General features: G+C 42.0%; 1 protein-coding gene across 4 annotated transcripts in view; it reads left to right on the top strand.

The window, feature by feature from the left end:
- Window positions 1-16,318, top strand: part of TENM1 (teneurin transmembrane protein 1) — a 913,380-nt gene that overhangs the window by 857,583 nt on the left and 39,479 nt on the right. For all 4 annotated transcript variants that reach the window (XM_014544957.1, XM_005872712.2, XM_014544958.1 and 1 more), the window contains 2 exons: window positions 6,752-7,118; window positions 8,575-9,085. In XM_014544957.1, the coding sequence (XP_014400443.1) occupies window positions 6,752-7,118; window positions 8,575-9,085 (878 nt within the window). The remainder of the gene's footprint in view (window positions 1-6,751; window positions 7,119-8,574; window positions 9,086-16,318) is intronic.

Raw genomic sequence — 16,318 nt, 5'->3', positions numbered from 1 at the left:
GAGGGCCTGGGTTGGGGTGGGAACCGGATGGAGGAGAGCTATGGGGGGAAAAAGAGGAACATTTAAAAAAAACACACACATGCAAATCTGACCATATTAGCCCCCAACTTTAAAGACCTTCACTGACTCCTCAACACCACAGTCTAAATCTAAAGTTCTTAGTATAAGCAGAACCTCCATGACTTGCGCCAGTGGTTCTCAACAAGAGACAATTTTGCCCCTCAGGGGACATTTGGCAATATCTGGACATATTTTTGGTTGTCACAACTCGGGAGCAGGTGCTACTTGCATCCAGTGAATCACTGCTAATATTTTACCATGCACAGGACAGCCCCACAACAAAGAATCATCTGGCCCCAAATGACAATAGTGCCTCAGTGGAGAAATTTAAACCTTGTCCCTGGAAAACATTTTAACTTCATTTGCCACCACTACCTACCCTACTTTATTTCTAGTAATCCTAGACCATCATTCCTTCCCTCACTCCCATAGATTTCATGCTTCTATCCTTTTGTTCATTCTTTTTTTTTTTGAGGGGGTTGTCTTTTTTTTCTTTCTTCCCTTTATTGAATAAGATATTACAAATGTGTCCTTATCCCCCCAATGTCCCCTCATCCCCCCAATCCAACTGAGATCACTCTTTCCACCTTGATTCTTCTCAATACCTTTGCTTCTTCCTTCAAGATTAAGGTTACACATTTCTATGAGTATTTCTCAAAACCACCTCCTCTGTGTTCTTATGTTACCCTGGGCATATGTCTGCCATCATTTAACCACATTATTTTGAAATGACCTGTTTCTGTAACTGCCTTCCCTGACTTAACTTTGAAATAATCAAGGGCAGGAACCTGTTTTATTTACCTTTATAATACTGCCTGGCACAAAGTAGGACCCACAGAGCATTGAACTGAAAGATAACACATGAGAAAGACAAATTGCTCAACTGGTAATAAGTTTTGATCTTCTCAGCCAAAGAGAGCACACCCTTTAGGTTGATTCAAACAAAGTAAAGGGGAGGCCAGGCTTGGTGAGGAGAGTGTGAAGGAATGTGTTCACTCTTCAAGGTGAGAAATCAGACGGCATAGAGGCTAAGAGCACATATCTGACAGTGGGGATATTAATAGTTTCTTTCCATGTAAAGAGCCTGGCATGTAGGAAGCACTCAGTAAACAGTAGTTACTTTCATTAAAGGCTCAGATGAGTGGGCCTGTAATTTTATAGATGTTAATGATTAGGAACAGTTCAAAGGAAGAGGTGGCACCTATTTATATTTTAAAAGTAGGTCAATTTAAAGAATATTAAGTCAACAATAGTGTGAGTATTGTACAGGTAAAGCAAAATTCATGAAGACATTATGTGGGAAACAGAGCTGAAAGGAAACTATAGGGTGTCCCAAAAAATGTATACACACTTTGAATGATGATAAAGTCTGTGTTTAATGTATTTTTTTAAATATATTTTATTGATCTTTTTACAGAGAGGAAGGGAGAGGGATAGAGAGCCAGAAACATCGATGAGAGAGAAACATCGATCAGCTGCCTTCTGCACACCCCCTACTGGGGATGTGCCCGCAACCAAGGTACATGCCCTTGACCAGAATCGAACCCAGGACCCTTGAGTCCACAGGCCGACGCTCTATCCACTAAGTCAAACCGGTCAGGGCAATGATAAAGTCTGTGTTTATTACCATAGAGTTCACTTTCAAAAATTTAAAAGAATCTACATAAATTAATAATTTTTTTTGTCAATGCCTGTTTTCAAACTGATGACCATTCTGGTCCAGGCATTGCTGATAATGCGAATGGAATCGAAAACATGAAGAATCATTTTGTTTGGTATTTATACACCCTCAATTCGTCAACTGTTGCCGATTTTGTACCGTAAACTTTATCTGTTTTGTATCCCCATAAAAAAGTCTAGTGGATAAATTTTCTTTGTTCAAAGCTTAGTCTCGCTTCACCCATTATTTCAAATCAGTTAAACCTGAAAAGGAGTGAAATTTGAGCTATCAGCTTTTAAAGTGTGTATACATTTTGGGGGGCACAAAATGTATATTTAACTAAACTAGATTCCTTCTGGATCTAAAGATCTATGACTTTGAAGCCGTTATTAATGTTAATACCACTTACCATCCCTTAGGCACTGGGCTGAACACTTTACATCACTATCTCATTTAACCCACTTGAGAGTAACCCACTGTAAAGTAATAACTCTCAGAAGTTAGCTAGATTATCATTAGCCTCTTTTCCTTGTTACAGATGAGAGAACCAGAGACTCCTAGAGGAGACCTCATTTGCCTAGGGCTGTATACTAGTTAAGGAAGCATCCAGCCTTCAGACTGTTAGAGTCCAAATGTACAAATTATGGTCTATGTCTCCATTGTGGGGTTAAGTTTATAATTGAGGGATTTTTCTACTTCAGTCTAATCAATGGCTCATCTTTAGATATCGCTTTTACACATGGATTTTTCCCTCTAGGATTCTGCCACTTTATAAACTACTACTTAGGTCAAAATTAGCTGGATCTTTAAAGCAACCATGGGACTGGCTGACCTGTGAGTCAAGTCCCTTTAAGGCAAATTTTCGATTAGCCAAGGAAGACATAGTGCTGTCAAGGCCTGACTTCCAAACCGAGAGCTCCCTTCTGCTCAGAGTTGTTTCTTAGGGCAGATTGTTGGGAGACGGGCACGCCCACCAGCTGGCGGCTACACTGGTGACCTTTCATGCTAGTTTAGTTTAAATACATTTTGACATTTCAAACAAATTAATGTATTTTTACAAGGTGGGGCAACCACCACAAATTAGGCCAAGTGGTTTGCCTGTAGGCTGGGTCACTAGCAGAGTTTCCAGAGCTTAACTGTTGTGCCTACATCTCTTTCTGCCCCCATGGCCCAAACAGTAATGTGTATTTCTCCACAGAATCTACTTGGATAAATGCCAGCAACCCTCAGGGGTTACTCTCAGCCCCACCTCAGTAGCATATAAATCTTGGGTCTCTGCAACTAATAGATGCTAATTCTGACTGCCAGCAGCTCACAGACTCCATTCCATGTTAGCTTGTGTTAAGGAAATGCCTTGGTAGGAAATATAGTGTTTCTATTATGTGGGTCTAAAGCACCGGTTCCTTGAAAAATTACCTGGAAATGGGAGTATTTAACAGGAGAAGGATATAAAAGGAACTGACAACCTGAGAAAGGTGAAAAGGTCCAGTTTCTGAAAAGGCAGACCCTAGACTACTAAGTAGCCACACATCTTTCATCTGAGTGGATTTCATAGACAAGCTGCCCAGCCAAATCAAATGGGAATTACAGGGATTCTATGCAGCTGGTAGAGAAAGTGTCTCAGAAGCACAAAGGTCACTTTAGTTACAGGAAACTGCCAGAGGGTGACTTATTTGATGGAAAAGAAAACAGACACAATAGCTGGTGCATTTTTGAGGTAATATTAAATCTAATAAACATGACACCAATAGTATTGACTTAAATCAGTTGAGTGAGTTGGAGAATTTAACAGCTTATCTCCCAACGACCAGCCTTTTATCTCAGAGGCAGCCTTGACAGCAGCGAACAGAGTCTGAAACATATCCTTCTCTGACTCCCGCCAGGTGTGTTGTCCCTGGCCTCTGTCCTGGCCTCGGCTCTCAGACTGGGGATAATTAGAATGTCATTTCTGCTGGCTTTGTTTTTTCTGGGTCACTGACTTCAGACTCGATCAAAATAGGAGTGTTGTACTGAAATAAATACATTTCCTCTTCCTCAGGCAGCCCCAGCTTATTTCCACAGACAGCTTCTGTACAAGCATGATGGTGTATATCGAGGTCCCAAGCAGGGTCACGTGTCGGAGGAGGAGTCGGCGCCCTCCGCAGCAGCAGGCGCTCACTCTCGCGGTGGCAGGGCACTGACGTGCAAAGGCCTCAGACAGACGTGCTGAGGAACACATCAAGGCAAACTGCTCTGGGAGCTGTTAAACCTGGTGTTTAATGCTTATCCAATGGCCTCGGTCTGAAAGGCTCTGTAGAACATGCACAACACAAGCTCAGCTTTATACTCCATTAACATTCAAATTCCTAGCTGCCCAGAGGCATATGGTGCCAACCAGAGAAGGCCAGCCTATGAGGAGGTTGAGGGCACGCAAAGACATGGAGACAGAATGAGGTTGCTGGTTGTCTGGGAGAGACAGTTGGAGACAGGGAGCAAAGAGCCCCAAGTGGTGCTACAGAGGAGGTCAAAGAAAACCTTTGTCTCCTTTACAGTTGCCCTCCATTAAAAGACAGAAATAGAGGGAGGGCCTTATCTCAGACTGACCTTTATCTACTTCATTGCTGAGTGTAAGGCCTCTTCCATCCAGGGAAATAGTGTGCCTCAGAATGCAATGACAATCTGTATCTTGTTTTCAAACATTCAGATTCACTAAGAAAAACAAAGCTTTCCTTGGGCATTCACTCAAGACACAAAGAAGAGTAGCTACATTACTGTTACTGTCTTGAACAGGAAAGGGACAGATTTTTCTGCCTTTGTCTAAGCTAGGAGATGAAAAATAAAGTACAGAATAAGTTAGTGGTGGGGTGAGAGGGCACGTAATACAGTTCTCTTTGAGAAGTGCCCAGTGATAAATAGTAGCTATCAAGGAGATGTCAGGGCAGGCATTGGGCTAGAAAAGAACTAGAGTGGAGCCATGTTTGGTTAGTCTGTGGATCCCCAATGCCTACAACATGGCACAAGGTACACATACACACACCAATCCTTGTTTCTAACTCCTAAATGTGTCTCAAATCCATTTACTTCTCTCCATCCCCACTGTTGCCATCCTAGTTCAGGCCAGTATCATCCCTCACCTGGACCACTGCAGGAGCCTCTAAACCAGGGGTCCTCAAACTTTTTAAACAGGGGGCCAGTTCACTGTCCCTCAGACCGTTGGAGGGCCAGACTATAGTTTAAAAAAAACTATGAACAAATTCCTATGCACACTGCACATATCTTATTTTGAAGTAAAAAAACAAAACGGGAACAAATACAATATTTGTATTTGCATGTGGCCCGCAGGCCGTAGTTTGAGGACCCCTGTCTAAACTATCAGCCTGCCTCCCATCTCTCCTCCTCCTCCATTATAGTTTCAACAGAAGCTAGTGTGATCCCTCTAGCACCTAAATATGACTATGGCACGCTCCCACTTAAAGCCCTTCAGTGGTTACCCACAGCCAGAATAAAGATAGACATGTATATCCCTCCATTACCTTGTGTATTAGTTTGCTAGGGCTTCCTTAACAAAGTACCACAGACTGGGTGGTTTTAACAAAAGAAATTTATTTTCTCACAGTTCTGGAGGCTAGAAGTTCAAGACGAAGTTGTTAACAGGTTTAGTTTCTCCTGAGGCTTCTCTCCTTGGCATTCAGAAGACCAATCTCTTACTGTGTCCTCACATGGGATTTTTTTTTCTCTGATAATACCCTGCTTCCTGACTCCTAGTCTGGGTGAAGTGCTCTCATATTCTCTCTGTTGCCTCCTTCTTCATAACATGGACAGTAATTCATGGTTATTTTGAATCCCCAAAGCCTATCACAAAGCTTAGCACAGAGAAGGTACTCAGGAGATATTCAATTAAAGAACGAATCAACCTGTTTCTTTGCTGAGCAAAGGGAGATATGTAGTGAACCAGGTCAACTTAGAATTCCAAATCACCAATTGATGTGCTGTACGTGAATATGCCACAAGATGGATGCTATGCTAATGGAAGGTCCTGTCCCAAAAGGTTACTATTAGAGTAAAATCTGGTTTCTCCAGCATTCTATTTTCTAGAAGTCTGTATAACTTTGCTCTTCCATGCATCTATAGGACAGTGAGAGACATTTGCATATGATTGTGACACAAAGATCCTAAAGCAGTGGTCCTCAAACCTTTGTGTGCATTACAATCACCTGGAAGGCTTATTAAAACACAGCTGGCTGGGCCCCCAACCCAGAGGTTCTGATTCAATAGGTCTAAGTTGGAACCTGAGAATTCACATTTCTAACAAGTTCCTAGGTGATGCTGTTGCTGATGGTCCAGAGACCACACTCTGAAAAACACTGCTCTAGAGAAGCAATTTTCAACCAATGTGCCACAAGAATTTTTAAACATGCAGTACCTGACTATTTAGTCAGGGGCACTGACCTCTTTTCCCTTACAGGTTTAATGATAAAATGATAACAGCCAACACAACAATAGCCATCTGCTGTGAATGCCCTGTCTTGAACCATAAATATGTAGGTCATATAATGGTCACGTCGCACAATAAGGTTGTGTCTGATTGGTTAATTCTTGGTACCAGAAATCCTTATATACAAGTATAGGCACCTGATTTTTTTAAAAGCCACTTTGGAGCAAAAAGGGTAATTACTATTATATTTTTTGTAAATCAATCAAAATTATACCTATTTTTTGTCAGATTGGCAAAATATATAATGTATTTTTGGTGTGCTGCAGAATTTTAGTAATTAGTTTATGTGTGCCATAAGATGAAAAAGGTTAAAAATCACTGCTCTAGAGGACCCTTCTGGAATTATTGCAAAAAATAATATGCTTGAAATGGTATAAATGAAAGATATGTTTACAGAACATTGCATCAATCATCCTCCCGCAACTTTGGAGGTAACACCAAGATTGCTGAAATTCTTGAGACAAGAGCAACCAATTAGCCAGGTTTTTTTTTCCAAAGTAAAACTGCCCCTGGAAAGATATTATAACCTAATAGTGTGTGTTCTGTTCTTTTTGCAGGTGCGGTTAGAGTGGCCAACAGACCTTGCAGTCAATCCCATGGACAATTCATTGTATGTCTTAGATAACAATATTGTGCTGCAAATTTCTGAGAACAGGCGCGTGCGGATCATTGCAGGGCGCCCCATTCACTGCCAGGTGCCAGGTATCGATCATTTCTTGGTCAGCAAGGTGGCAATTCACTCCACTCTGGAGTCAGCGAGGGCCATCAGTGTCTCCCACAGCGGCCTGCTCTTCATAGCTGAAACAGATGAGAGGAAAGTAAACCGCATTCAGCAAGTTACCACCAATGGGGAGATCTCCATCATGGCTGGTGCCCCCACTGACTGTGATTGCAAAATTGATCCCAACTGTGACTGTTTTTCAGGTATGACCTTTTTAGCAATTCACCAGCTCCCCCTCTCTGTTTTCAAAAGAAAAACATGCATCAGAAAAGTCCAAAGGAAAACCAAAGCGTTGCTTGTGAACATTAATATGAGCTAGTGGAAAAAGCAGTGCGTTGGGGGTCAGATAGCCTACTATCTGATTGTTCTGCAGTTGACACACTGAGTGGCCCCAAGAAAGCCCACAAAATCTTTTTACTACTTGCTTACTTCATCTGTTAAATAGAGGTGTCACTTGTCTCAATTATATCACCTTCCTGGTTTGAGGATAGACTAATATAAATACAAATCCTGATAACTCTAAGAAGTTAAAACCATTATACAAGTGTAGGACCATAATGATACTTGTACTTTGGAGAAAGAGAAACTAGGTAAAACCTACATTTAGTAACTTAGCTCAGGAAAAATATTACTTCCCCTAAGTAACTGTTTTCCAGATTGGCAGCATGTGCTATTTGAAACCCAAAGGGACTAGGAACAGACTGCTTTGGAGACACATGGGTGGAATCAAAACTTTACGACAATGGAGGGGTCTCAAGACATTAATCTGCTACTTCCATTGTTATTGTTTGTTAAATCTAAAACTTTCTCATAATCATCAGTGCCCTTTACTTTCAGTTGAAATAGGGGGGGGGGGGGAATAAAGGAAAAAAAAAGAGCCTTTCCCCCGTAACATGGAATGGATATTCCAGATAGCAAACAGTCCTCAAAATGTCAATAGATACATTTGTTGCTGGGACATGAAAATCCCTCCATGCTGCTTGCAGCCCTAATAAACTTTTCATCCAGGCCCAAATGGTTCTCTTTTAACCTTTGATTTTACTTGGGCCAGAGAACTCTAGAGCAACTTGGTCGATATGACTTTTGATCAATATTTCCAATGTTTTCCTGGACAGTTTTATAGTTATTTTGCTAATTTATATTTTTCATTCAAGACAAATCTAATATCTATTCTAGTCATCAAAGTTGATGTTCTGAATCATTGTTTCACATACACACTTAGTGTACTTTGACAAATGTGACAATGGGAATTAGCTGAAGAAAGGTCCTCTAGGCACAGTAGGATTGGAAAGGTCTGAGATAGATCCTACAAGTATTGACAGGCATTAAGTCTCATGGATTTCCAGCCAAATTTTGTTGGCTGTTATTATTTGCTGTTTTTTGTATCTTGCAGTACAATAGATTCTGAACAGCAGGATTGAGGATTTCACAAAATTGGTATTACTGAGATAATTGCATCTTACTGTTTATCTTCAATGGTACTGACTCAAAAATTTTGAATAATGGGTTTCAAATTTGTCAAGGAGGACCTGCAGAGAATGCTGGCTAACTGATTGTTCCCTTTCAGATGATTCTTGATGCACAGTGATTTCTGTATACTGTTTTTTCATACAAATGTTTATGATGACAATTATTAAAATCAGGATCTTTCTCCCACAGGTGATGGTGGCTATGCCAAAGATGCAAAGATGAAAGCCCCTTCCTCTTTAGCAGTGTCGCCTGATGGCACCCTCTATGTGGCTGACCTTGGGAATGTTCGAATTCGAACCATTAGTAGGAACCAAGCCCACCTGAATGACATGAACCTTTATGAGATTGCTTCACCTGCTGATCAGGAACTCTACCAGTTCACCGTCAATGGAACCCACCTGCACACCTTGAACTTGATAACAAGGGACTATGTGTATAATTTCACCTACAATGCTGAAGGTGACTTGGGCGCCATTACCAGTAGCAATGGCAACTCTGTGCATATTCGCAGGGATGCAGGCGGAATGCCCCTTTGGCTTGTAGTGCCTGGCGGGCAGGTGTACTGGCTGACCATAAGCAGCAATGGAGTTCTGAAAAGAGTATCAGCCCAAGGCTATAACCTGGCCTTGATGACCTATCCAGGAAATACTGGGCTTCTGGCTACCAAAAGTAATGAAAATGGATGGACAACCGTTTATGAGTAAGTTTCTAATTTTCAGCATAGGCTTTGTCAGGTTTTTATTTGAAGTCATATTATAGTAGGAAAATGGTTTAGTGCTTGCTGGTTGTTACATGCTAGTTTCTCCTAACAAACACAATCTATATATATATAAAAGGCTAATATGCAAAGTGTCCCTGCAGGAGTTCAACCGGGAGACAGGGAGTTCTATCACTCACTATGATGTGTGCTGACCACCAGGGGGCTGTGCGGAATGAAGGAAAGCCCTGGCCAGCAGCCAGAAGGCCCTGATCAGCCCTGTTCGCCAGCCAGGCCTAGGGACCCTAGCCATGCATGAATTTTGTGCACCAGGCCTCTAGTAAAAAATAAAAAGTCAGGGAGGAAATTTAACCCAATTCCTAGGTTTTGGGCCCGTTTCTCCAGAGCAGTTTTGCAGAGCATAATGATAAAAACATAGACGAAATGAAGAATCAAGGGTGGCACTGCAGGAAACAGGAATAATGTAGAAGTCCATGTACTCAAGAAATTTACAGCATAGCTCAGACAACAAGATAACATTTTATTTAAATAACTAAACTAGAAAAGTGTTTGAAAGCAGCAAAGAAGCAGTGTGTATTTCTTGATTCCGGTGGGGTTTAATGAATGAATAAATGAATGTGTGCCCAGCCTAGCCCAGCCCAGCCCAACTGTGGGAGGTAAGTGGGAAGTTAGAATATAAGAAGTGGACCCTGGGAAGCAAGTGTGAAATGATGTTGAGGCAAGTGCAGAATGGGAGAGGCTGCACTTCATTGGCTACTTCTGTGAAATGGGGATCCAAATGCTCCTTTCCCTGCACTAGTCAAATAACCCGACACATGTCAGCATTCATAGACTGGATCTGTGATAACTTTGTTTAACAAGGCATTAACACAAGATGTGTCTGACAGCGAGCTACAAGGAGGTGTCATGACACAGAAATAGAGACCATTGTCCTTGCCTTTTAAAGCATGGACAACCTTGTTTGCAAGTCAACACATTTAGAAAGCTAGTCTTCCAGCACTCAGCAAGCATCTTTCCCACAAAGGGAACTGTTGAATTTTTAAGCAATTTCCTGAGTGAAGATCATCCATGGAATCTGAGCCTCTGGGTCTGAAATGGCATTAATGTGAAGAATGTGACCAGTGGAGATATTAAGTATGAGGGGTTCCAAGTGTGACTATTCTGTGAGGATATAGAGAATATGAAGAGAATGTGTCCAGACCCAGGAAACCCTTCTAAGGAAAGGGACAAAACAATTGGCCTTCAAGTTTTGGCTCATTTCCCAAAGAACTGCCATTTATACAAAAGAGTTGGACAACTATTTTAGTTTCACTTAGAAAAATGTATTCAGTTGTTTCTGTTGCAAGTCTTCCTGTATTTTTTGAGATTTTTCTCTTACATCTTAATAACAGTAATAAAAACCATTATTCACTGAAGCTTTACTATGTGTCAGGTACTGGGGTAGGTGATTTATATACACTATTATTTTTATGATCCAAAAAAAACATCATGGGATAGGTGCTTCTAGTATGCCTGTTTTGTGGATGATGAAACTGAGGCACAGAATAGTTAACTTGTCCAGATTCACACAAATGTCCAGCATTCAAAATCCAACAGTCTGACTCATTTTTAAATACCTTAAGAAAGATAAAGTTTCTAGTGAGATTATCTTTTTAAATTATTATTATTATTTTTTTAATCCTCACACAAGGACATGTTTTACTGATTCTACAGAGAGGGGAAGGGAGGAAGGGAAGAAAGGAGAAAGAAACATCGATGTGAGAAACATCAATCGGCTGCCTCCCATACACGCCCTGACTAGGGATCAAACCCCCAACCTAGGCATGTGCCCTGACTGGAAATGGAACCCTTCCGTGCATAGGACAATGCTCCAACCAACTGAGCCACACCAGCCAGGGCAAGAATATCTTTTTTAATTTATTTATGCAAGATCACACTGCAGCTGAAATTAGACAAACTATTTTGAAACCTAATGGTTGAATCTAGTCAAGCAATAAGAAATGGCTGGGGGAGGGGGGCGTAAGAGATCAACCAAAGGACTTATATGCATGCATATAAGCATTACCAATGGACACAGACACTAGGAAGGCTGAGGGCATGTGCTTGGGGGTGGGGTGGTCAGAGAGAGGTCAATGGGAGAAAAAGGAGACATATGTAATACTCTATGTAATACTTTAAACAATAAAGAACCTAAAAAAAGAAAGAAACGGTTTTAAATCCCAACTAGTTTTCAAAATAAACAGATCAGTCATTCATTTATTTATCAAACCATCACCTTATACACTTTAAATATATACCATTTTAGCCCTGGCCAGTGTCTCAGTGGTTAGAGCATTGACCCGTACACCAAACAGTCTCAGGTTCGATTCCGGTCAAGGGAACTTACCTGGATTGCAGGTTCCATCCCTGGCCCCAGTTGGGACACATGTGGGAGGCAGCCAATATATGTGTCTCTCTCATATCAATGTTTCTCTCTCTCTAAAAATCAATGGAAAAGCCTCACCATTGTGGCTCAATGGTTGAACATAGACCAGGGGTGGGCAAACTTTTTGACTCGAGGGCCACAATGGGTTCTTAAACTGGACCGGAGGGCCGGAACAAAAGCATGGATGGAGTGTTTGTGTGAACTAATATAAATTCAAAGTAAACATCATTACATAAAAGGGTACGGTCTTTTTTTTTTTTTTTTTAGTTTTATTCATTTCAAATGGGCCGGATCTGGCCCGCGGGCCGTAGTTTGCCCACGGCTGACATAGACCCATGCACCAAGAGGTGCCCTGTTCGATTCCCGATGAGGGCACATGCCCAGGGTTGCAGGCTCAATACTCAGTAGGGGGCGTGCAGGAGGCAGCCAATCAATGTTCATGTTTCTATCTCATCAATGTTTCTAGCTCTCTCTCCCTCTCCCTTTCTCTCTCTCTAAATAAAAACGCATTTTTTAAAAATAAATAAAAAAATATCATTGGGTGAGGATTAATAATTTTATTTGTCAATTATACCTCAATAAAGCTAGAGGGGAAAAAAACACACAAAGTAACCCATTTGTGGGTTCACTTATTTGTTCAATAAATATTTCCTGAGCACCTACCCGTGCCAGGCATTGTTCTGGTGTCTATAACACAGACATGAATAAACCAGATAAAAATATCTACCCTCATAGAGCTTAAGTTGTACTGGAGAGAGACAAGTAAAATGTACAGAACTTCAGATGGTCATAAGTTCTAAGGATAAAATAAAGCAGGGTAAGGGAGATTAAGAATATGGGGCAGACCCTGGCTGGTGTTGCATGGGCCTGTGCACTGAAGAGCCAAGGGTTCAATTCCTGGTCAAGGGCATGTACCTGGCTTGCAGGTTTGATCCCCGGCCCCAGTCAGGGCACATGCGAGAGGCAATCAATTGATGTGTCTCTCTCACATGGATCTCTCTCTCTTCCCCACTCTTCCCACCCTTCCACTCTCGCTAAAAGTCAATGGAAAAAAAATTCTTGGGTGAGGATTGGCAACAAATAAAAAAGAATATGGGGCAGAAGCGTTTTTATTTCAAGTTGGGTGGTCAGAGAAAGCCTAACTAAAAAGGTAACATTTGAGTACAGTAGTTCCCTTTATCCCTGGTTTTCTGTCAACAGTTTCCGTTATCTGTGGTCAACCATTGTCTGAAAATATTAAATGGAAAATTACATAAATAAGTCACAATTTTTAAATTGTGTGCTGTTCTGAATAGTGTGATGAAATCTCATTCTCTGCCTCTCCTTCCCACCTGGGACATGAATCATCTTTTTGTCCAGCATGTCCATGCTATAGATACTCCTCACCATTGGTCACTTAGAAGCCTTCTCATTTATCAGACTGACTGTCAAGATCTCAGTGTTTGTGTTCAAGTAACCCTTATATTACTTAATAATGGCCCCAAAGCCCAGGAGTAGCGATGCTGGCAGCTCACATATGCCAAAAAGAAGTTGTAAAGTACTTACTTCCTTTAAGTGAAAAGGTGAAAGTTCTCGAGTTAATAAGAAAAGGGGGAAAAACATGCTGAGGTTGCTAAGATCTATGGTAAGAACAAATGTTTTATCCATTAAATTGTGAAGAAGGAAAAAGAAATTTGTGCTCATTTTGCTGTCGTATCTCAAACTGCAAAAGTTATGGCCACAGTGCATGGCAAATGCTTAATTAAGATGGAGAAGCCATTCAATTTGTGGTTGGAAAACATGAACAGAGAGAGACCACATTCACAGAACTTTTATTAAAGTATATTGTTATATGTTCTATTTTATTATTACTTATTGTTGTTAATCTCTTACTGTGCCTAATTTATAAATTAAACTTTATCATAAGTATATACTATGTATAGGGGGGGAAACAGTATTAAAAAAGGATTTGGTACTGGCTGCAGTTTCAGGCATCCATTGGGGATCTTGGAACATGTCTCATGTGGATAAGGGAGGACTACTATACATAAATACCTATAGGAGGTGAGGGAGTGAGCCATAAGGATATCTGGGGCGGGGGGGAGGGGGGGAGAGAGAACATTCCAGGCAGATGGAACAGCAAGTGCCAAGGCCCTGCAACAGGAACAAACCTCATGTGTTCAAGGAATAGTAAGGCAGCCACTGTGACTGGAGTGGAGTAAGAGTAATGGGAAGATGAAACTTATGAAGTTACAAGGCTACTTTAGGTAGAGCTTTGTAGGCCTCTGTAAAGACTTTGACTTTTATTCTGAGTAAGAGGTGGAACCACTGGAGAGTTTTGACTAAAAGAGTGACACAATCTGGCTTATATCTTTAAAGAATCATTCTGTATTGAAAACAGATTGTATGGTGGAAGCAGAGAGGATTTGCAATAATCCGGGAATAAGATGGTGACTTAGATCAGGGAGTGAAGGCAGTAAGAAGTTATAAATTCCTAAATATATTTTGACAGATCTGTCAGGACTCACTGACAGATTGGATGTGGGCGTGGGAGGAAGAATGGTCAGATATCTTCAAAGTTTTTTGGCCTGAGTAACTGGAAGTTGGAATTTTCATTTACCAAGATAGGGGGGACTATGCAAAGAATACATTATACCAGGTGGGAGATCGGGAGTTCAGTTTTGGATATGATCAGTTTGGTTAGACATCCAAGTGAAAATAGAACCGTACACATGCTGGCACACATGCCGACCAGGAATGGAACCTGCAATCTGGATATGTGCCCTGACCCGGAATCAAACCCATGACCTTTCAGTGTATGGTACAATGCTCCAACCAACTGAGCCACGCCAGCCAGGGCAAACCACTGCCCCTTCTTACCTGCATGTAGAGAAATGAGCAGTTTCCAACCTGCATAATGTAATTAATTCTTATTTTGGTCTGCTCTGCAGAAAAACTACCTTTCACTTTTATCCTCAATGTGTTAGCCAGCTGTGAACACTCTTCCAAGTGTTTCTTTGTCCTTTGGAAGTTGGGGACCACAGAATAGGACCTACTATTCTAGTCAGTGTTAGAGCCACCCTGACATAGTAGAGGGTGGCCTTGCCACTGCCACCAGGCCCTCCTAAAAGAAGTTGAGCATTTCCCTGAGGTCAGAGGGAGGCTGGCTGCCTTCTGTGGCCAAAGGGGACAAATGGTTTGCCGAGGTGGAAATAGAATTTCTGTTCTGAGATGAGGCACAGAAAAAGAGAAACAGAAGCAAAATTTGGCAGGATGCAGGGCAGCTACAGAGAGGTAGCTAAAGCAGTAATCCATTCAACTTTCCATGATCCTCAGCGATGGAGAGGAGAAATGACACAGATGACCGTGAACATTGCATAATCCACATGGGATTTTAAAATGCATCTTGTGCAGTGGTAGAATGTGGGCTTGTCTTGTGTCGTGTGATGTTGTTTAAATAGTCCATTGATTTTCATAATTCCGTTTGACTTGGACCAGGATCAAAATTGCACACCCCAAAGTATTAGTACTTGATGCTTGACTGCCCCTAAATGTCCTGAGTGTCAGGGGAAAAGCTGACCACAGAGAAACTGCTAACAGGGAGGTGACTGTCAAGGCAGGAATATTGGCTGAAGGAGACAGGGGTTCTGGCCTGAGGGGTTGTTGGGCTCCTAATTGCAATGACCCTGCCACAGTTGAAGCCTGAGGGAGGGGCCCAGCTACTCACATGGCAGGCAAGCCGTCTTTGCCCCTGAAGCTGCAAAAGTATCCAGGATGCCCTTGTTTGTTTCTCAAGCAGTGCCCTGGCAAAGGCATCTGCTATACTAAACTGAAAAGGTCCCAGAACGAGGCCAAAAGCATCAGTTGCGGCGCTGCTGCGGGTCCCGACTGAGCTGACAGTTCCTCAGGCCCTTGCCCTTTGTGGGAGCCCAACACTTGAAAGAGACTGTGCATTTACATGATCTCTTAACCCCTGGTCTTCTGTTCTCTCCGTTTCTGAACTTTGTTAGCATATTCCCCACCCCTGTCCCAACCCCCCCCCCCCAAAAAAAAACATTCTTTGAGATCTCTTAACCCCTGGTCTTCTGTTCTCTCCGTTTCTGAACTTTGTTAGCATATTCCCCACCCCTGTCCCCACCCCCCCCCCCCAAAAATAATGCCATTCACTGATAACTTGGAGAAGCCTTCATTATAGCTCTAGACTGTTTTACAAATGCTCAGTTTTATGGACAATGGCTAATGAGGAATTCTCCCTCCTCCGTGATAAGATTAAAAAGGGGCTGGGGAGGGGCATAAGGTAAAGAAGCCATGTCTCCGGATGAGATATTTGCCTAGGCATAGGATGTGAGTCCCATGCAGAACTGGTTATGTAAATGAATAGTCCAAACACATCAGAATGTTTCCAATGCTTTCTAGAATCTCAGAGTAGGGAGGGGACTAAGGCACCATGTGGTCCAGCCCCCTGCCTCCTGGCGGGCAAAGGATTTCGATTAAGTCAGGCAAACCTAGAGTGACCAACTGTTCCTTACAATCTCCAGAGACAGACAACACCTTTGCACAGTCACCTCTCTTTGTGCTTTATGCCCTTGGTAAGGAGCAAGAACGGGCAGACAGAATTGTGGTGGGTCATGCTAAGGAAAATTGCAATAGAGACAGGGAGTGAACAGGAGGAAGAGAGGCTGCTGGCCAAAAAAGCTTTCAGAGGCTGGTGGGGAAGATTAGCTGCGTGCCACAGGGCATCTATGTAAGTTGAGCCTGGCCTCTCAACACCACCATAGATGGCTCTATCTATTCTCTAACCACACTGACTC

The sequence above is a fragment of the Myotis brandtii genome, unplaced genomic scaffold, assembly GCF_000412655.1.
Source record: "Myotis brandtii unplaced genomic scaffold, ASM41265v1 scaffold39, whole genome shotgun sequence".
NCBI classification, from domain to species: domain Eukaryota; kingdom Metazoa; phylum Chordata; class Mammalia; order Chiroptera; family Vespertilionidae; genus Myotis; species Myotis brandtii.
Note: the sequence above shows the minus strand (reverse complement) of the source record. Positions and strands in the feature narration are given on the sequence as shown.